At 40.1% G+C, this 22,568-nt stretch overlaps 1 protein-coding gene and 1 pseudogene across 17 annotated transcripts in view; one reads left to right on the plus strand and one right to left on the minus strand.

Moving 5' to 3' along the window:
- Esyt2 (extended synaptotagmin-like protein 2) overlaps positions 1–22,568 on the minus strand; it is an 80,732-nt gene that overhangs the window by 29,713 nt on the left and 28,451 nt on the right. For 10 of the 17 annotated variants that reach the window (XM_086968037.1, XM_086968040.1, XM_022832170.2 and 7 more), the window contains one exon: positions 3,403–3,626. In XM_086968037.1, the coding sequence (XP_086824163.1) occupies positions 3,403–3,556 (154 nt within the window). In that variant the 5' untranslated portion in view covers positions 3,557–3,626. Of the gene's footprint in view, positions 1–3,402; positions 3,627–4,578; positions 4,711–5,696; positions 6,150–6,888; positions 7,183–16,001; positions 16,129–22,568 lie in introns of those variants that run through there. The other 7 variants (XM_086968035.1, XM_022832165.2, XM_022832163.2 and 4 more) reach the window with 4 other exon arrangements.
- Positions 1,579–2,655, plus strand: LOC147753575 (large subunit ribosomal RNA; annotated as a pseudogene).

A 22,568-nucleotide genomic window follows, 5' to 3' on the forward strand; every position in this document is an offset into this window, starting at 1 on the left:
GGAGCTATGTGGACGACCGTCATAATTTTAGCTTTAGTGGCTGAAGATAATTTGAAACAATGATCTTGCCATATCGTTGCATTGTACTACAGTAACTGAAACAAGCTAAAGCTACTTTAGAAAGCTTTGGTGCTAGGTGCCGCACCAAAGCTTTCAAAAATCGGCCATAATTATTGAGCGGGTAAATAATCTCCGCTATTCAGAGAACATTATTGTATGGACGACGTATGGAAGCCAACAGAACTAATGGTGCTTCGTAATAAGACCGTTTGAGGATGTAATTTCTACCATGCACTTGTTTAGCTTCATAGCATCCTCTCGTCCAATATGTTATGCACATACACAATCTTGTGATATTCTGCACATTTTCCATTATTTTTATTGATTAGGAACATGCCTAATTTGTCACACTACCTAAGCGTAGCAACTTTTTCAAATTTGATGGCCTTGTTTAGTCTGCCATTAATTCTGTTGTACGCAAATCTCTGAAACCCAAGTTTATTTTGTCTTAGTAAAGGTGTGGGTATTGACAAAATAGCGATTCATCTACCGCCGACGAACTCAGAGGTAGATGTTCGTGGTAGATAATCTGGTCTGGGTATATGGGCGAAAGACAAATCGAACCGCCTAGTAGCTGGTTCCTTCCGAAGTTTCCCTCAGGATAGCTAGCGTACCCGTTTAGTTTCATCCCGTAAATCGAATGATTAGAGGTACTGGGGCGTATATAGCCTCATCCTATTCTCAAACTTTTAATGGGTGTGAATGTTGTTTCTCTGTTGAAGAACAATGCTGTATGCTTAGTGGGCCATTTTTGGTAAGCAGAACTGGCGCTGTGGGTCGTACGAATTGTTGGGTTAAAATGCCAAAAGCTGAAATGCGCATGTGATCTACACACGGTGTTAGTTGCTGAAAGCAGAAGGACGGTGGCCGTGCAAGTCGGAATCCACCAGCGAGTCTGTAACAACTCATCTGCCAAAGCAACTAACCCCAAAAATGGACGGCGCTATAGCATTGTACGTATACTCAACTTCTGACGTGTGACGCACCGGAGCGCTCAAGGAGTAGGAAGGTAATGTGATAGCGTCGAAGGATGTTACTGTGAAGCAATCTGGAGCTGTCACATGTGCAGATCATGGTGCCAGTAGCAAGTACTCAATGGAAAACCTTGAGCACTGAAGTTAGGGATGTATTCTAGATGAACGGTAGTTGACCGTGGGTCAGTCGGTCCTAAGCTTATAATGAAACATGTGTTGAATGTGTACAATAATGTTTTATCACTATAAGTGAAAGGGAATCAGGCTAATATTGCTGAACCTGTACACTGGGAGCACTACCTAGGTATCAACCGTGGCAACACAATTATGCTCAAAAACACCAAGGGATAAGCTAGGAAGAGCGGTCTCTTCTGTTTCGGTCACTGGTACCCATGGAATGATATAAATTTGAGATAAAGCTACCCATATTAGAGTAGTTTACTTGATTCCCTTGGTCGTTGAAAATTTGAGCGTGGTGATTATCTTGGTGGCAGTCCGTACTAATGTCCGCAGGAGGTCTCCAAGGCGCGAAGCCTTTAGTGTCTAGATTAATAGAGGTTAAGGAAAGTCGGCAAAATAGTACTGTAACTTTGGGAGAAGCGATGGCTCTGAAGATTTATCCAGTCAGATTAACAGTAGAAGTACTTATGACATTGTGTTGTCGCCGGATGGACTTCGTGTCTGTCTGGATGATGACCGAAGTTGTGTTTATGGACATTGTTAGCTGTTTCGGTTTATGTTGATGTGAGTGCAAATTATCAACTACTTCAGAAGTGGCACGAACTGAGGGAATCCGACTCTCTAATTAAAACAAAGCATTGTGAAGTCCAGTAATTGGTTATTATAAAATGTGATTTCTGCCCAGTGTCCTGAATGTCAAGGCGAAGAGTGTGAAGCGCGTGTAAACGGCGGGGGTAACTATGACTCTCTTATGGTAGCCAAATGCCTCGTCACCTAATTAGTGCCGCGCATTAATGGATTAAGGACATTCCCACTGTTCCTATCTACTCTCTAAGGGAACGGGCTTTGATTGAACGGCGGGAAAAGAAGATCCTGTTGAGCTTAACTCTAGTCTGACTCTGAAGAGACAGGAGGTGTAGCATAAGTGGGACGTTCAATGAAATACCACTACTACCGTTTCTTTACTTACTCAATGAAGTAAATACGGTCATTCCATGTTTTAGAAAAAAGCATAGTAATTTGTGTCATTTATATTGAGGACATAGTCAGGTGGGGAATTTGACTAGGGCGGTACATCTGTCAAAAAATAACGCAGGTGTCCTAAGGCCAGCTCAGAGAACAGAAATTTCGCATAGAACAAAAGGGCAAATGTCGGCTTGATCTTAGCTTTCAATACAAGTGTAGACGGTGAAAGCGTGGCCCCTCGATCCTTTTGTTTTTAAGAATTTTAAGCAAGAGAAAAGTTACCACAGGGATAACTGGCTTGTGGCGGCCAAGCGTTCATAGCGACGTCGCTCTTTGATCCTTCGAGGTCGGCTCTTCCTATCATTGCGAAGCAGAATTCGTCAAGTGTTGGATTGTTTACCCGGTTGTTTAATAGGGAACGGAAGCTCGGTTTAGACCGTCGTGAGATAGGTTAGTTTTACCTTAACATTCATAGTTGTTATTTGACGGTAATCCTGCTTAGTCGCTGTTGTGTTTGAGCACGAATCAGGTGTGTTTCATTATTTCTGCGCTGATCTGTTATGGTCTCGGATATGTTGAAATGACCATATTAGCACAACGTGTCAGTTTTCTGAAGCCTAATTCGTTTCCATTAAGAAGGCTTACTGTCGGCCTCCTTTCCTAATCTAATGTACATAGAAAAACAATCTGACATCTGACACACATCCAGCCAACATCTACCCCGTTCGTTATGTTACTGATTACCTCTGATGTTACTAATGAAATCGTCGAAATCGACGCAAAAATATTAAAATTTTACTTAAAATGTAATTGAGATTCCCCAACGAGACCATGTAATAGGCCACAGACGTAAAAACACCACGTTCTCAAACCATTTCTGATATATCCTATTGGTTAATTCAGATACGCAGACACATTGGCCAAAGACAATGATAATTCAGTCTACACTGCTCCCACCGAAGCCGTAACTGTCTTTTGAGTGTCGATGTTACGCCTGAAAAAATCCTGTTGTCGCCTTTGTGATTCCCCTTCTAAGACCTTCAAAGGTACTAAGGTCTCTAGTCATACCAATACATAGTATAAAATTAATATTCGATATAAACATTAATCAAGCCGTTGTTCATTTTGTGATTAGAGAATTGAGCACTCTTATCTGTTTTTGCAAAACTGGAGAAAAGCTACATATTAGTACTAAAAAAAGAAGCCATGGACGCAGACTCACCTATAAGATAGGCAAGAAACCCAACCACGAAAGCCTTCGCCATCGCTTTAAATGTGTCGAGAGAGAGTCCATTAGATCCAGGATCGACAAGATGATGCTCTCGGTAATTTGGTGAACCCCCTGCCAGCCCGGTTGTGGAGCTACTTTGGGTCATTGTAGCGTTTTATAATGAGCACTTTTCCACTTGTCCGCTAACGTAACAAGATGATCACCTGCTGCAACAGCTGAAAGAGTAAACAGATCGCAAATGATGACAGTTGCAGTGATACGTAACGAAAACTAAATCAATCAGAATGGTTTGTTTGATATTCATTCAAAATTCAGGCTCCTGAATTAAATGTACAGAAGTAGTAAAACATTTATCTAGAAAATAGAAATTTCTTTTGTTGGGTCGTAGAATCTGTAGATTTGAAAATCAAGTCGCCGATACCAGCAAAGTGCCAATAAAAAAATATGAAATTTAATAAAGAAGAAAGTGATGTGTTTTTTCCTTATTGAAATCGCCGTTAAAGTTGTTAATTATGACTGTACAATATGAAGATTTTGCATGCTATGTTTTCCAAACAATTTCTAAGAGTTGGATCATCTGACTGAAATCGTTGTCAAGAGGTTACATTCGGCAACTGAGTCCCGTGTAGAGCACAAGCTGTACATTACCAGAGTTTTTCCACTGCTTACTGATACCGTATAAAGAAAAGAAAGCGTAGATTTTATCAGACGTACGCCACTTATCATTCATTGTTTAGGAATAGCGAAATTCACATAGGAAAAAATATTCAGCATTAAAAAATGTTTAGTAAGCGTCGTACGAAAGAGTAAGCGTTCTCTGACGTATAAACGTATACCACGAATTAAGGAGAGTTTCCATAGTTTATAGCTTTCAAAGAGCAAAGCTCTGCTGTAAGTGACCGTAAATGGTGCAAATATCAGTCACGTATGTAATGTATCGTTATATTTGGAGGCAATAGGTTCTTATGATGATTTTACTTCAATGAGGTGGGCGCAGAAGTGGATGCTCCTCGCCCCACTAACCGACAAAACAATCTCTGTCAATAGCTCAGTTTGCAGGACGCTCTTGCAGAAAGCCTGTTTGTTTCTGTCTCACGAAGTCTAGTTGATTCTATTTCACATGATCGAATCCCGAAATCGTCAATCAATTTCAACAACACACGTTACCAGATTGAATCTGTGTGATTTTTCTCCGTCCCCTCCTTGGCCGTTTTCGGGGGCTCGCCGGGTCACTCATCACTTCGTTAATTCTTCGGTAAACACGTGCTGTGTAGCACAAACTAGTACCGCCTTACAAAAATATAGCCAATCTATAGTCATAATTTCTCGACGATGCCAACAGACGAAATGATCTATGGGGTTCACGCCATTAGAACAACGTTAGCAGTTGGCCTAAAAATGTAGTTAACAAAATCTGTGATAAAAATCACAAATTATTCGGTGTCTTGTGGAGAAATAATTTCTCAATAATACAGTAATTGGCTCGTCTTGTTTTAAATCGATAATACCGTAAGGTTTTTTTAATTGTATGTGAGATTTGTTCGTAGCTATAATAATACTTTAAGCAGGCAACAATCACGCGTAATTCAAGCTTAACGAATTATCTAAGTTGTCTAAAGAATTTCATAGAAAAGCCCAACTTTCCTTTTTTTTTTTCCTTCCTTTTTTTTTATGAAGAAATTGATCTTCTTTTTTAATCAAAATACAAAAAGTTCACATAGTGGCGAAATAAAAATCATAATATTTATTTGATGAGTTCACCTATAGTTGCACCTAAAAGTTGTATCGAGCTTTTAATATTACTGAGATCACATTTACTGAGCGCATTTTTTGTTTTTAACAGGAATTAGGCGCGGTCCATTTCAAAATGTATTCTAACAGACAAGCCAATAATTATTAAGCGAATGTTTATATTACTTTTCGCAGTAACTATTGTTAAATTGGTGTTCGCGTTGAAAGTTTTTCCTCTTACAGTCAAAATTATTATCAAATAGCATGTACTGAATCTACTTAGCATTGACTCTATCGCTCATCTGGATACAACAGATACATAGACTAAACATGTAGTTATCTCAAACTAGTTTTCTTTTCATATAACGCGAAACGTTTTTGCATGATGAACATCATCACAAAGTATGCCATTGTTATCTTTTTCCTAATTTATCGCGACAACGGAAACTCGTCAATGGGATATAAACAAATCGATCAGAAAATATGAGGTGACAGTGTGCTAGCGAACCCACCAAAAGAAAAAAAAAACAGAAAAAATAGGTACAAGCACGCACTCTTACGGCAGTCAATACAATGACTTTTTTCTACATGGGTCGCGAGCTTCTGCGTTCCGTCAGACTTCGACACCATCAAGAGGCAAGGTTCTCACTTCTTTAATGGCCGAACAAGAAGGCCAACGCAGCGCCTAATCACCCGCAGACGGCTTTTTATAATTACACAGAAGAAGATCTCGTACTTTGATGTGAGTAAAGCTCACGTTTCGTCTACCCCGCAGTGACTTTTATAGGTTATCGGCAACGGCGTATCCTGTGGTGTTCGTCACATGTGGTCTCTGTGTGCATCGGGGCTTGGTAAAACACGGTTGCCAAGACATTTGCAGATCACATCAATTTCAAATAGAACGCGCTCGTTATCGCTGTAGGTATTACGTTGCTGTTGTCGTTGTATGTTGACGCCATTTCTGTTTTATATTGAGAAAGCCGGCTGCGGTCAGGGTTGTAGTTGCGCTGTTATCGAAGCGGGTGTGATAAGTTAAACAGGCTGATCAGTCAGTTCACGTTCGTTAGAGGGTATATACATATTTGTCCATATTTGTACAAAAGCAAATACCAGGATTAATTATATATAAAAATTTATAAAAATTCGAAGAAGTAGGATTTTTAACAGGTATAACCTAGACGTTGAAAAACTGTTATTAGAAGCTGCGCACACTAACGACAACACACAATCTGCTAACAAAAATGTAAATAGATAAATACTGGTTGTAAGATTCGGATGCGCATCGCGACAACAAAAACAGCGACTGATTGAGAAATCGAAGATTGCCTTTGTAATCAACTCTGAAATGAAGCTGCTTCAATAGTCGAATATGTTTCTGAATCAGGTTGCTACCCTTGTTGTCGCCACGAGCCTAATGGACACGTCGAAAGTGTTTTCCGATGACTCTATTCCCATACGCCTCTTCAATGGAGATTTAAGGGAAGCAACTCTTTAAGAACGATGTGTAGTTTTATTCGGTAACATCACTTTGAACATGATCGAGGTGGATGTCGGTACAAATGTCGGTACGCCCTAACCCAAGTGGTGTTTTGCTCTTACATTGACGCAGTTAGCAAAAGTAGTCATTGGAAAATCTTCTGATGGTTCTTCTGTAGCAAGCCTTCATAGCTATGTCTGATATCACATTCAAATATTTCAATTAAATAAATACTAGGAACTCCTTATTTCTTTCCTCGAATAATTTACCGTCTTCTGATGATGGCTTGATCCCTCAGCTGTCATGGAGCGCCGCTTAGAATTTCCAGTACGTTAGGCACCAAACGATCTGGAAGTCCGGTCCTACAAAGTGAACTACTTTCAATGAAAGACACAGAGATAACTTAAACACATTCAGGCAACCTTTGTCGTATCTAGTTCAAATCGACAATGTTCGTCTTATCCGACGATACTATAAACTAAATAAAAATTAAGTAAACTCCCCTTTTAGACATCCATCGCCACCTACTCGCCAACGGATGCTTTTCTATGCCTATTCATTAGATCTTATCGAACACTTTCCATTGAAAACAATCAAACGCTAACATAAAGCTAAATTGTTTTACTTCGTGAGACGACAATTAGTCAAGTCGACGCAGGACACACACAAACTACAGTCACCGTTCTCTCGGATAAAATCTAGTACACTTGTTGCCTCTCGCCTTTCAGTCAGAAGATTCTGTAGTAGCTCATTACCCCAAATACCTTTGCTTAGATATCATCAAGTCCTCTCTTGTCTGAGGAGAAGAACGTCTGTGGATTCATAGAGTCATTCATGTAAAGCACCTCGCTACTTAAGCTCGTGGCCAAGGCCACCTGTGTGCGACCGCGAACATGTTTGTTGATGCTTTCAATCCGCCTCAGAAAGTGTTGTTCAATCTGGTTCTCTCCAACGCAACTCGGTTCAATCTTATTACAGATGACATAAATACACGTTCTGCTTCAGGTTTCTCTAAACGTATCTACATGGCACGATGTTTAGCTGTCTACAATTGTTGCGTCTTTCAAACTTTAAATCAAACGCTTTGAATACATGCACCGAATCGTGCACTAAATTGTTATAGAAAACGAAGTCTTATACAGTAGGTAAGACTAATAATCAATCGATCCTCGTTGCAGTGGATGACCATATTGCAACTGGAGTGTTAGTGCCAAATGTTTTAATCGGCTTAGAAGCTTTCTCATCAAGCATCCGTTGGCAATTATGCATGTAGGTCTGATTAGTTAGCGTTACAAAAAGTGAAGATTCTGTACGCAGAAGGGCTTCCCCCACGGTAGACGAACGGAGTAAGGCGAGAGCCGCTGTGTTTACGAACGAAGCAAAGGATTCCGTTGCTCGGACAAAACTACGTGAATAGACGGCAGTACCGATTCGGGGTTACGTGACACAAGCTTAGGGAAAACTCCTGTCGTTTTTAAATCATCCGAAATACAAAGCGTTAAAAGTCTGACACGAGTCTGTGGTCAGCTTTAAGGGCACCTTCAATGGAAAGCGTCGCAAAAGTAGGGCGAAAGATCGCATATTACTGGCCCATTTGTGTGTAAAAAAACTTTTTTTGAGTGCTTTAATATTTTATGTGCTTCCTGTCGAGAAGTTACCCTATGTGAGTTACCCTATCTATTGATGTGCATCTGGACATGCTGTGACACAATACTATGTTCCCCTAAATTTAACGAATGAATGTTTTACACTTGTTTGTTATGTAATTATTGATATGCTTGAATTTTATTGTAGGCTAATATGGATGTGGGCTATGTAATCGAATGAAAGGCATCCCAACCTAAGCTTGCGGCTCCCGCACTATTTATTGCTTGTTTGTAAGCACAGTCAGGAACTATATCGAATTGTTGAATCGTTCTCGTCGCTTCCTCTTTTCATGAAAGTTTCGTTTCTGCATTTCTGAACGAAGTATGCGAAAACACTTGAAGAATGGAGAAGTTTTACTTCTAGTTAATCGGAATAGCTTTTTATTTATCCTGCTGATTGGACGTATTGAATGGCAGTGCGGCTGTTACCTAACCGGTCATATGTACAAACATTCAATAAAGTTGAAAAGGCAATACAATAACATTGTTTCAATCACTGAATAGTAAATACGCTCTTAATTTTATAGCGTGTAATAGTTTTTACTAAAAATGTCAAATAAACATTGATGCCAGTTTACTTAGATAGCATGAAAGCTCGCTGGCTCATGCTTTTCAAGTTCGATATTCTGATGGCGCGAAATTCGAAAGATTACGAAATTAAACATTTCTCAATTTTCGAAATTGTTTGAATGACTGAAACTCAATTAATGGTATTAATTAGGCGGTGGAATGTTGGTTTTATCATCAGCAATAATAACATTTCAAGAGTTTGAACTGTATGAAATTTCAAGTGGGGGTTGTAGAAAGAAGCGTAAATTCTGTATCTGCTTAAAAAAATTTTCGTCTGCTTGTGCCCAAAGTCGCGCAACACAACATCTCGTAGGCTCCCGAACACATCGTATCTGTAAGCTATATCTGTTTGAAACCGATCAGAGTATTTTGGGATATAAGCTTATATAATGTTTTTTCGCGAAGTAGACGTTAAATCTATAGGGATAAATAATGACGGACCTTGTACGCAACACTTTAGGAAAATGAAATCCTTCATTTGAGACGTTGTCAATTGAATATAAAAGTTTATTACGCTGTAGTTTGTAACAGCTACAGAAAAAACTAAGACAGGATGTGTGCAGCAATGTACAATGCCTATAGCAGTAATGGGTGTAGGGGTGGAACCATGTATTTGCAGTTGACACCGCCACGGCTGTAATTAATAAACATAACAATCCTAATTAGGTCCTCCTAATACTAATTAAACCTAATCAAAAGATATGCTGTTACCCTGTAACGTTATTTCTCTAAGTTAAAACTCGAACAAAGCTAAACACCGGTAGGCTGGGTCAGCGATAATTACTATTTGCTTGTTATAATCCCGCATGTCAAGCATCCTCTCTGACCTTCTAACGATGATAAATCATTGATAGGCTTCTAAACACTAGCTATTATTTATCTACGCGAGAATGGCAGTAATATACTTGTATTAAATAGACGACAAAAGGTTATTTTGTTGTCTATCTAATGACTCCATTACGACTGCTAGCCGCGGAAACATCTTTTTTAGGTATGATTCCAGTGAACAATTGACCGTATATATGCAGAGCTTGGTAGATGTAAGGAGTGATAATGTTGCTATAACTAATCATAATACTGTGTGATGTAAAAATACAGGTAAATGTTTCAAAATTTACCTGTGATATTGGCGCTAAACATGCAACGATGCCACGATGACGTGTTTACAAGCTGACCTTTTTTGTTGAAATAGGCTTTTGTTGACTTTGTTTTTTATTTTGCAGGTAAACATATACACTCGCTTAAGACGAGAAATGTGTTTCATCCATTGCATATCTAGATTCAGGAAAATCGCCTGTATATTGATTGCTATGTTGCGATAATTAAGTTACGTTACAAGCGTAATTATACATGCGTTACTATACGTATAGGCGATTGACCTGCGGATGTATCGACTCATTATCGATAACACTGGGCTAGGTTAGCATTTGTTCGTTACACTTGGTAATATTTGAAATCATTGTTTCTTCCCAAATAACCAATTAATCGAGGCCTAACTAATAAATGCGAAACACGGAAGGAAGTTCGCTACGTATAACTATCATGCGAATAGATTAAACGTTAGTTTGGGTAGAATATTTCGATACGCAAGGAACCAGCCTTGTTCCGTCGGGTGTTTATGTCCTCCGATATATTCACTTTTAGCGCACAGTACGATCTTGTAGTTGTATGAAAACAAGCAAAAGACTCTTCGTGGATAGAAAATTTCGAAAAAAAATAACTGAATAATTTCAAATACAGGAGTGTTCAGTAAAGTTGTTGCTGATCTCAGCATATACCGTTTAGTACAGAAACTAGCGAGAATCTTAACGTAATTGAATACTATTAGGTAAATGTCTGCAGAGAACGTTTAGTAGCGGTCGAGAGTGGAATCAAATTAGCTCCTTTCTTTAGTTAAAAACCCAGTATTAAACATTTCTAAGAAGAAAATAGCGCTCTCTGATACCTACGCGCTTCTCAGGTAACTCTTCTTGAAAACTTTTCTGGCAGTTATTATTCTGTAATCAGGTTTTACTAAGACGAGTTCTTCATATGTTTTTCTTACCGGCCTCAATAGATACACGTATTTGTTACAATAATATAGTGGGCTGGTACCAAAGAACAGGCGACCTTTCCTCGTTGTTTTAAATGGAACAACGAGAAAAGATACATTACACTATTGGAAAAAATCCTCGTAAAGCACTCGTAAAGAATTTATATGGGTTCGGCGCAGTCGAATTCCTCGTCCTTCAAGAACTAGCCGCGACCAAGGTTTATTAGCAGGTTGATCCTATTCTTCTAATAGGACATTTTTGCCGTAAGTGTATTGAAGTAACGTAAAATGGCAAAGTGTTAGATAACAATATTTAACGAAATGTTTTTTTACAAGGTTCGTGTCCTGAGATCTTTTCGAAACAAATTGCGCGCTGTTGAAGCGTAATACCAATGTTTGCCAGCGATATCCTTTAGGTTTTCGTTTATAGTATTATTATAGAACAGAGACGGGTGGACGGCCGAAGTATTGGGGATTTGCGCTGCTTCGAGCGTCAGCCCATGACGCTGTCTTTGTTGGTCAGTACTAAGCTTCATCGCAAAAAATAAAACAATTAATATTGATTTATTCCTCTCTACATATTTCTATAGTATTTTAAAACAAGCCTCCAAAACGCGTCCGTGGCACGTATTCCTAACAAGAGTAGCGTAAGGGTTGTATCGATTGTGGGGGAACATTAATTCCTAGCAATACATGTGTTCATACGTCATTGCTAGATATGTTAGAATAATGTTATCGATCTGTACTTTGATCTGCAAGTGTATCTAATACACGTCTCAAGCGTGGTTCGTATGTACACAACCACCGACAGAACAAGTCATTCCGTCTAGCATGAATTTCATCATTCTCCATAATTCACTAACTAATGAAAGCGCTCTCGGTTATGCAGCGCCAGATCCCTAAGTCTACTATACGCTGGCAGGGCATTTGGTTCTGTGATCTTGCTGAGTTCCCCTTCCCGCACTGTGTTACCCACAAAACGTATCCGAGGATCTCGATCAGGCAACTGCCCTTATTGGAGCGCATTACTTGTATTAAATGTAGACGTTTTCTTTTGCTGCTCAAGTACATTGGGTGTTTCCAATCTTTCATTAAAACGTTAATAGATATGGATCTATATTTACAGCATTCCGTTTGCCCCATTTCAGCAACAGCGCTTGCCCTTTACGAATGGGATGAAAGATACCAACAATGCGCTGAACAAGGAATGAGAGCATAACGGCTTCAAAGGGATAACTGCAGAAGCGTGTCACACAGCTTCTCATTACACTTCTCCAGAGCAAGTTATTGCGCCGGATTGTTGAAAGCGATCCATAGAACCGGCTACACCCAGCACAACATCGTATATGTCGTTATTATACCGGTTTGAATAGAAGCTTTAAAATACTGTCTTCGTGGAGGAGTACAACTTCAGATAAAGGATGTCGTCAGATCTTCCGCTCTGTTAACAGTCTTTCATGCCCGAAGACGTTCTGATACGTTTTTGTACTTCGGCACTTTCGCCAAAGGCGACAACAGCCAGACAAGTAGAATAGTAGGCAACGCATGTGCAGGTAAATATTATTGTTACATAAAATTATTATTAGGGGTCGAAAGTCCGCGCAAAGCACCTAACTATCATTATTAGAAACTCTACGGCAGTAACTTGAACTGCGATTAACAGAACACCAATAATGCGTTATATTCAACTTACAATCCTCCCTAGTTCGCTTAACTTTCTGTGTAAAGATGTTTGCAATAGTGCTTATCAGTGAATACGTTGTGAAACTGGCTTACAAAGGCTAAGAAGACACTAGATGATGCGTAGGAGTACACGATTAAGCATCTAGCTGAAGACTAGTTAAAGTTGGCTGGTCAAGCCTCCTCCACCGACATCCATATTTTTTTTCAGGCCGTCAGCTAATATTACATCCTTGTTTACTGTTTACGAAATAAACCTAAAGCATTTAGCATAGAACTGCCTATTCGAAATATAATTCTTGCATTAATAGGTTCATTGAATTGGAGCTTATTGACTGAATTGCCCGCTTCCCTGGACCTACATAAATGCTTGTTTGTGTAAGCCGATCAATGCCTAGCCGTATTTCGAAAAAATAAACTGAGTCGACCAATGGGAGAAATAGCGGACGGTAAGATGTACGGTCCGCTTGACGTACACCGTTCCTCTAACTATGGCTTCCTCTAAGACCTTCAAAAGGCACAGGGTTTATCAAACCATCTTTTTTTATGAATGCAACTTCAGTTGCTGCTTAATCTGTTGTTTGTTTCCATATATTCTATGACGAGTTTCCGTGATAAGTCAAGTCTGAGCATTGCTGAACGTGTGTCAGATTGATGGTTCTGCATAGCGATCGTCCTTGGTATCAGAAATATTAACTAGTACTTGGGTGTCATTGAAGATTCGTCGTTGTTAATCCCGCAATAGATAGAACCATATCGGGCCCTCACTCTCTTAACCTCTATATAGAGCTTGGTACGAATCAAAGACATGTGCGTCATACAGAGTCCTGATCAATTCATAAGCTATGTATATAGGTCTAGCTAAACGGGTTCGTCTGTCGAGCATTAGGACCAGTAAAATATGTTCAAGTAGTTCGTACCAAAATTAAATAAGCCCCTATCGAGGTCAAGGAGCACGAAAGTAACGTAGCCGTTATAGTCATTTTAAGTAAAATTACGTGTAGCATGATTATCAAAAAGTCCGGGAACTATTAGGTTGATGCTAGGCTTCCGCACTTGAAGCTTTTTCTAAAACTTCCTTCTTTTGTTTTTCCTAATTTTTGTTTACTTCTGATGTACCATCCATAAACGCGTTTCCTGCTCTATTAACATGCTATAACGGCATTGTGCTGTGAATGCAATTTCAACTTAAAACTTTTCAAAGATGGGTGTTCCAGATTGAAAAAAGCGCATCTTTGACAACATTGGTATTATGTCAGAATTGTCACCGGTGATGAGAAGCGGTATCTACAGGTTAACATGTGACCAAAGACTGGAATATGTGGCTTCAGCAGAGAAGCCAAGATCCGGCGTTCAACTATGTCTTTATGCAAAAATCTCTGTTCTATGGGGTTGCAAGCGCCTCATTTACTGAATTGCATTTGCTGGATCAAACTTTGGCTGAGTCAGACAGGTTATTCAAGAAACCCAATAGACGTGGTCGGGCTGTTCTACTCAACGCCAACGCGAGATCGCATGCGGTAAATAATGGCAAAGCTGAATTTTGAATAAAAGATTTCGGTGCACCCTCCTCCATATTGATCGGACCTCAAGCCGACAAATTTGCACCTTCTTTGTTACACTGGCTAATGACGTCCGTTGTCCTATTTTCGTCGCAAACCCACGACTCAAAAAGTGGTTACAAAACTTCGAGACGAAATCCGCTACTTTTTGGCGAGACGGCATGTATCATTTAATGGAAAAATGGGAGAAATGCATAAACAGTGACGGGAGATATATTCCACAATGGTTTATTGTAACAAGGATAAAAATGTGAAGTCTTCTATTTAGTAAAGATCTCTGAAGACTTAATATGCAACGAAATTGTCGGGTCCAAAAAGTTCCGTTGTCTAAGAAACAGAAGTTATTGCTGCTGGAGCGGTTGATGACGATTATCGTAAAGACACTCGATCTCATCTGTCTCGACTCCCAGATGGTTCACGCGAATTTTATGATGGTGTAGTGGTAAAGCGTTTGTCTCGTGAGGTAACCTAGGAGCGAGCCTTGGCGTAATAGCTTGGCTTTAGCATAAGCACTTGGCTTCGATAGCTGAAAGCAAGCAGCTTTCTAAAGCAATGTCTAAAGGTAATTCCAAGCGTCGAGCAGACGTGACTCGAACGAAAATCAACGGTTCGTGTCGCGCCGGAAAAGCGTGAATCCTGATGGTTTAATGGCTGCAACCGAACCTATACAGGAAAAATATTCATTCTAATAGGCCTCTACGACATTAACTGCAGTGCCCTACTATTATGATGCAACTTATCGTCTCATCGTCCTGTTTGATCCCACCTCGATCTGCAGGCGCCTACTCCCTGTAGCCCGCCTTATTTGAATTTCCTCTTCGGTTTCATTCCCCTCAGCTTCCCGCGACGGCAACGGCAGCGCTGCAATCGGCAGCAATCTTTCACGTTCCTTGCCAGAAACCTTGGTGTGCATCAATCCATCACAGTGTCAGTCCTACCTCAAGACCATCCCCGCTTTATGGCCTATGGTAACAACACTCTCCAAACTGCTCGCTGCTGTTTGCAATATTGCTACCTGACCCGCGTCCGCTCTTTACCTCCGGAACGCCCGGAGGCCGTCTCGGTTTCTTTTGGTGCCAACGTTCGAAGGCAGAACAAGTTATCTCGCTATGCTCTCTTTTCAGTTGGCCACTGAGGCCAATACGTTTAGGTATAAGGCTCATATAAAGACACGGTGACAAATATGCGTATATACAGGGCGTGGATAGCCTTTACATCGATTTCTAACACAGCTAACACGATATCTATAATACTGAATGAAGAATAGAGTCTAAGCCTGTATAATCAGGGCTCATTTACGGTCTATCCGCATTATTCCTTACCTGTGCAGCGTCAATTGTAACTCTTTGCCTGCAACAGACGTATGCCTATAGTTTGTAGATAACCAAGCTCGAATAATCGATTGTCTGATACCATTGAACATGTGAATATTTAAACTCTAAATACGGTGAGTAAATACGGTAAATAATGAGGTAGTCTGAAAGAAATTTGTTAGCCTCGAATATTTTGTATGTAACGGAAATTCATTTGTGAGCATGACTATGTACGTAACGATGAAAATTAGGTAAATATATTTTCAAGTTCGGTATTAAACGGCGTCATCTTCGTCAAATGAATACAGGTCAGATTGTGTGTTGTATGACGAAGGCGGACACATTTACTGGATAGGGGCTGCATACTTGATTTGAAAGTGTACACAATAGAATAAACATGACTCGTACTTCTACAGGTTTGACAAGATGTTTCGCGAGGGCAAAAAAAAACTAGAAATATTAAAAAAAATCTCTAATTTCTGTGATTTTCAGTGGTTGGCTTTTATCGATGAGGGAAATTCGTATGATTGGACGCAGAATCGAATGCAAACGTCTCCTTCATATAAATGCTGCATTTACCTTAGTAAATGCGTGCTGCTATCACTTCAAGTGTCGAATAGTACTTTTAGTTAAGAGGTCAAAGCCTAAATCCCTTTGTAGTACGTCCACTACAATTAAGAACTATACGCGACTGCTGAGACGAATCCTAGAAACATTCAAAGCAAACAAACATACGGTTAAGTCTCGTTCAGGTTAGCTCTCGAATTTATTTTTGTTATGAGGCCGATGGCACACCGCACCTCTTGCCTATCGTGGTATATTTAAAGGCACTCAATAGCCAGAAATAATGAGATACTCCAGGCGCCGGAAAAGCTGCTAATAAAAATATTTACGATTTCATGTAACAAAGAACACTGTACATACATTTTTCCTTACCTTTTTCCATTTTTCATACAAAATTTACATTTGTATTTCCTCGCCCCACAGTTTGCCTTTAAGAAGTCGTTTTTTTTTTTGCCGAATGGAGCCTTGGGCAAGCTTTCGTTACTCTTTAACCAAATAAATAATTTTATGTTTGGCACTGCTGTTAAGCATTGCTTCACCCGCTCAGAGACTAATCGTTTCCGTCATTACTCAGCACTTACTTAAAGGTCATCTGTGTCGCAATGCCCTTTGTTTTGTCCAACAACGGCACTAGTTTGTGCGAGTATTATATACACATATATGTATAAGGCTACAGGATAATGCGGTGGCCTTATTCCCCGTAGCGACAGAGGGCAGATTGCTGGAAAAGAAGCTGTCTGACATCGAATCTAGCTTCGCAGCAACGACGATTTCGAACCTTTGAACTGCGCCCTGCATACACATCAAGGGTCAAACCTTCTCGGACTTTGCACTCAAAGCTGACGTGTCAAAGAACCTCTTCTAAATCGCCAACTTCTAAAAAGGTTTTCAAGGGCCTCGATGCGTACTTGATTTGGTAGATTCCAGACGCGCGAGTTTTGAATACTCGGAGGACCGCTGTTTCATTTCGCAGACTGTGTGAGTGCGACGTAATCCCGTCACCATGCTGAATATAAGAAGTTTGAATAGGATATTACTGACTTAGTTGTTGAGCACGGGCAACTGCATGATTTTTGATAGGCTTTTTTCTCCGGAACGAAAAATCGCTCAGAATAAGATACGCATTTCAAGAGTGCTTTTTATTCAGTAGAGAAAAGGTGCTCGCGTGCTCTCTGGGCCAGACTGCGTATTTGAAAAGCAAGCTAGCCTGCAATTATTGCCTCGGTAAAGGTTATCAAAATGCCCTCTTTGTATGCTTGTTTTCTACTATTTACGTCTTGAAATTTTTACTCAGGAACTAGTGCCCTTAAGCTACGATTATCAGTTTTTCTGTATATGCGTGCAGGCCAGTCTTCATCGGCATTTGAGGACAGAGCTTGAAACCTGTGCGTGCATCTACTTTTATAGATAGGATTCAGATAACTGTAGCTAACAATAACTTTTAGTTCAGTTTGCGTAGTATACCATAGCTAGTGAATAGAAAAATGGTGACTATTTATTCTATTCCATTTAAACTATATATTATCAATTATCAACATATCTCTGCTATCATTCGCTATGCTGATAATAATGACGCTACCGAGTCATTATTATCACAGAGTTAGCTATAATGGATATAGCAGCGCTACCTTGGCCTTTTGGCCAACCCGGGCGACTATAGTGACAACGTGTTATTGAACTGCACAAAAAAAGGCTTCACTGTAGGCCTTGACTGACAGTATGCATAAAAAGCACACCTTATGTCTTCTTGTCGGCGCAGATTTGTCACGCTTTTTCAGCTTAGCCTGTCTGCATAAATTTTTTTAACTTCCATCAATGTCTCGTATTCTTACGCAACGAACCGTTGTGTCCGCGTTGGCTTTCTGCCGCACACATTCGATTGATCCGAATGAAGACAAGGTAGATATTTCCTTAGAGCCTCAAAAAAGGAGCGGGAAAAATTTCCACTTGATCTACCTCTCATTCCGCCTAGATTCTCACCTGACTATGGCAATTCGTCACATCGATTATGCTAGATAAATGCATGTCTTTTAAGACTTGGGTTTTTGCACGCACTTATTATAAACTATGATCAGTTATAGGAAACATTTTTTTGGTATTTGTAAGTATTCAACGTTTCTTAAACCTCATTTTACATAAAAATGACCCACGTTTGCGTTTAAGGCTATAACGTAACAAGTGTTTTTTATCCGGTGCGATTCTCTGCGACATCTGCCGGTCGACTTTCTGCCACAACTGTACCTAGTTGTTTTGTCGATTGAGTGGGCATTCAGCATATCAGGACACACCCGAAAAATTCACACGAGAAGTCAATGGAAAGGCCTGAGGACGACACCGTTATTGCAACAGAATAGGCCTTGTATTGGACAAACTCTTTTAGATGTAATTCTACACAGTCCGGAGTTCTCAAGAAGCTCTGAGCATGGTGAAAACTTTAGCTAAAGATAGGACACCGTAGCGACGCCGCAACAGACATGCGTCGCTTAAGCTAGAAGCCGTTAAGAACACGTTAAGAGACAATATACTTGCCAGAGTGCAAACCATATCTCAAAAGGACAGAACGCGACCTGGGCTACCATCTCGACTTGAGGCCAAATATGCAATTTGATGACTTGGATTATCTATTACAATGCGGCTGCAGTACCTAATCCTTTGAGAGATCTTAAATAGACAGACATATTCGTTTTGTGCACCGATCTTATTTGATCGTGTATTTGAGAGATCCCATTTTTTTGATGAGAAAACCCACATGCGGGTTTTTGTAAACTGGCTGCTGTTTAGCCCAACTATAATTCTTTTTACATCAAAGAGATAAATGTCAAATGTATCATGTGAAACTATGGGTTCATAAATGACATATAGATAATACTATGAATTAAAACTTATCTATTGTCATATCAATGAAAATATGATAATAACTGGTTTCAGATCAGCGTAGGTGGAGTCAGATGCCAAAAACTGATCCCGTCGTTAGACGAACAGGTTAGTCCAGCTGTGATACCTACATCTTCGAAGCGTATACACATTATTAGAAGCTATGTTGTCAAAAGGATATATATTATACACAATATCCAAACCTGCGCTATCTCCTAAAAAGGGTTTTAATAACGATGGCGAATCTTCTTGTTCAGCGTGACAATATATTTTTTCTTCACTGGCATTTCCAGTGAAGAAAAAATATATAAAACACTGAAATGGCGCGCGCAAACACGTATATCTAACTACACGTCAATCCACCAAATAACAAAAAGATAGAAAATACGATGAAACAGGCAAGGTCACAAGCCATGCTAGGGACTATTTCACGGTCACGTTACAGCGGTTCTACGACACGTGATATCACTGTCGTCGTCTACAGAACATAACCACCCATCGACTTCAGTCGTTGCTACAGGAGGGAGGCGTGGAAGCAATGCAGAAGACACCGGGTCAGCCCAAACTGCGCCCTAAAGAGCTAGACCTAAGAGTCAATACTAAGAGTATTAACGCCAAATCCGCACGCTTACCAAATTCATTACACAACTATCTGAAAGGTATCCGGTTTAACATGCGCGGGTAAACAATCGTCTGTAGCCGGGTCCGAAGCAAACGTTGAAAAAACGGCCCAAAAGGTAACCTCGTAACGGTACCATCGTATTATATGGATAATCAATAGGTGGGACTACTCTCTGGCATATGGTCGTTAAACCTGACCCACAAATGCGTAACGATCTACAGATTGTAGCAATACATCGTTTAGTGATTGTGTTTAATATGTTCAGAATGTGTTTTCCTTACGATGTCCATTGTCAGGTGCTAATAGCAAGCTTCAATTTATCTTTTGAGCGATACTACATATGTAAGCGTGCCCTTCGGATCCTCAGAGTTTGGGCTGGTTCAACCACTTTTATTTTTATTTAAATCGTTTGCTGTTCTTCTTTAAGCTTCCTATAAAATAGGTAGTTATAATGATTGATATTCAATTATATTGAAATCTACTAGTGTCTTCAAGAGGACAGCGTATAACCCTTGATCATTCGATTACTTCTACGTGTTTAAAAAACCTTAACGTACATACCGTGATAAGAGTTCTAGTTAGAAGGCTCGGTTAATAGCGCGATCCCACCAGAGCTGACTAGGACAGTCTTCATTGATAGCTAAAGTTGGACAGAATTAAGGGGCTAAAATCACTTATCATTACCACAATCAAATCGCAGGCGACAAATTGCTAGATTTATGGCATGCGACCAATTTTCTGACCAAATGATATCGATATCAGATATGCAAAATAGCTACGGAGAAGATAAGGCTTGATTAGTCGAAATTAATGAAAAATTTTCAAGCGGCAACGTCTCTTGAATAGAAAGCAAATGTCGGCCGATCATTTAGTACAAAAATACCTATTGAAGTCAACAATTGAGCTTTCGTATTGCTTTCTTATTCAGTAAACGGTAGTTATAAAATGATTGCATTACTCTATCAAATGCAAGTTTTCTACACGCAGTCGATACAAACGGGCTCATTAGTCAGCTACCGATGGACGGGTCGTCTCCAACCATCGTCGGGGTAGGTACCTATGAATTATTAATGAGCTTATCCTTAAAAACGACCTGATGTACCTGCCGTAATACTATTTGCCTAGTTGCTTCATTTCATATTGGAGAAAAACACAGTGTTCCTAAGAAACAGTGTTCAGGAACGCGAACAGACGCACCAACAGCCCTTTGCCGACGACACAAAGGTGAGGGCAAAAATAGTGCGTTTCCTAAGAAAGAAACGGCAGTTTACCAACATGAACTAGCTGTAAGTATTAATTAACGCTGAAAGCATAACCATGCACGGGTAGTGGTAATGCCGAAAATACAGCCGATGAAACACTCGATGCCGAGCGAAGCTATCGGGCGTTTAAACTGTTAATAGCATTAAATGTTCGTCAACGACCATGACGACGACCAACCTAGGAACGTACTATTCGGTTTTTGTAGGCTCTCGTTTTGCCTACTTGCTATACGAATATCTTCAAAGAGAGAAGGCCTTTTTATTAGAAATTCGAAAGTACATTGAACAGTTACATTTGTCGTTTACGGCACTGGCAGCTCGCTAAGGCGCACATGTACTATACGCGGCGATTTTCTCTAATGATACCTTCTAATAAAGTAGGCCCTTTCAATTAATCGTTCCCATTCAGGAAAAAATGAAATTCATCACTTCTGATAAGCCACATTTGACAACTTAGGACGGTATGTCTATCTAGTTGTAACGACGATTCGGTTAATGTCGACGACACACCGCAGATAAGATTGACGGTCCTCCTGAGACGTAAAGAATTCAGGACACCAACGCCATCTTTGCTGCGAAAATGAAAGCTTCAGCAAACGGAGCTACAATGACTTAGCTGCTATAGATGATATTTCTTGCTTGCACGTAATAAAAAAATGCCACTACTGAATAGTAAACGAAGACATTTTCGATTTGTGTGGCTCACAACAATAATTTAACTTAGCTTCTACTTCTCATCCTACTTTTACCGTACACGTATCAAACAATGTCAGCTACAGGGACAATTCTTGATATGAATATTATTTGAATAAGTGATTTCAAGAGTAACTTAAACTGGCAACAGGACAGCGCCGTCTCCTAGATGAGGGCCAGTTTAAGTGGAGGTGACTTGAACCAGTGCTCTCCAACTTACCACGCGTGTCATTGCACTGGGTATATACTATGTTGAATTGAGAGCCAAAATTTATGAAGCGAAACGCAGGTACAGGAATCTGTAATCGTGCTATGCTTCACTCTCTTAAAACTCCAATAGGTCATAAGTATCCGACGCAAATCGGAGTCATTCAAGGATAAATAAATAGCTCGCCACAAACGCATCTATTCAAGTTGTTCCCCGCTGCTGTAACTAATGGACCGTGACTTAGACGTTCAGGACAGCTAGCAATAAAGTATAATGCCGCCAGCTTTTAGACCGTGAAACCATAGTCACTTTTATCAGTCACCTAAGCAGGACCGTAGCGTAATTCTGAATGCATATATCTACATATGCTCAACGTCCCTGGTTAGTGTCCTGTCTTGTCAGAATAGCTTTTTCCTGTTAACCACGAAATCATACGAACTCAGACCCTCACAAAAACGGACTCCCTAGCCAAAATGTTTACTTTAACAAATACTACAACCGAAGCTTTACCATTACAACCATAACGTGGCATTTTCCACCACACTTCGAAACGTTGCCGACTCGATTGCTGCGTCGTTGCCTTTCGACAGAGAGACAGAGTATGCATTCTACCCGGACGACAAAGCCGGCCCTTCCCTTTGTGTTGACGTGACACTAAACATTTTTTATACCGTTACCTTTTTACGTCAGCAAAAACGCGGACAGAACTTCGCCTTTATAGGCAGCCAGTTCTCCATAACACGTAAAATCGTACGAATGCCAAAAAATGCTTGGATGTCGCCTGCTTTTCAAGGTCTTCCAAGCCAAACATGGGCGTTAGAAGAAACCCTTCGCCGAGATATGGGTTTGTTGTGTCTTGTAGAGGATATGACGTGCGCAAATAAAACGAACGATTCCAGTGGGAAAAACTGCAAGTATCGATG

This window comes from Varroa jacobsoni, unplaced genomic scaffold (genome assembly GCF_002532875.2).
Source record: "Varroa jacobsoni isolate VJ856 unplaced genomic scaffold, vjacob_1.0 scaffold_374, whole genome shotgun sequence".
Classification (NCBI taxonomy): domain Eukaryota; kingdom Metazoa; phylum Arthropoda; class Arachnida; order Mesostigmata; family Varroidae; genus Varroa; species Varroa jacobsoni.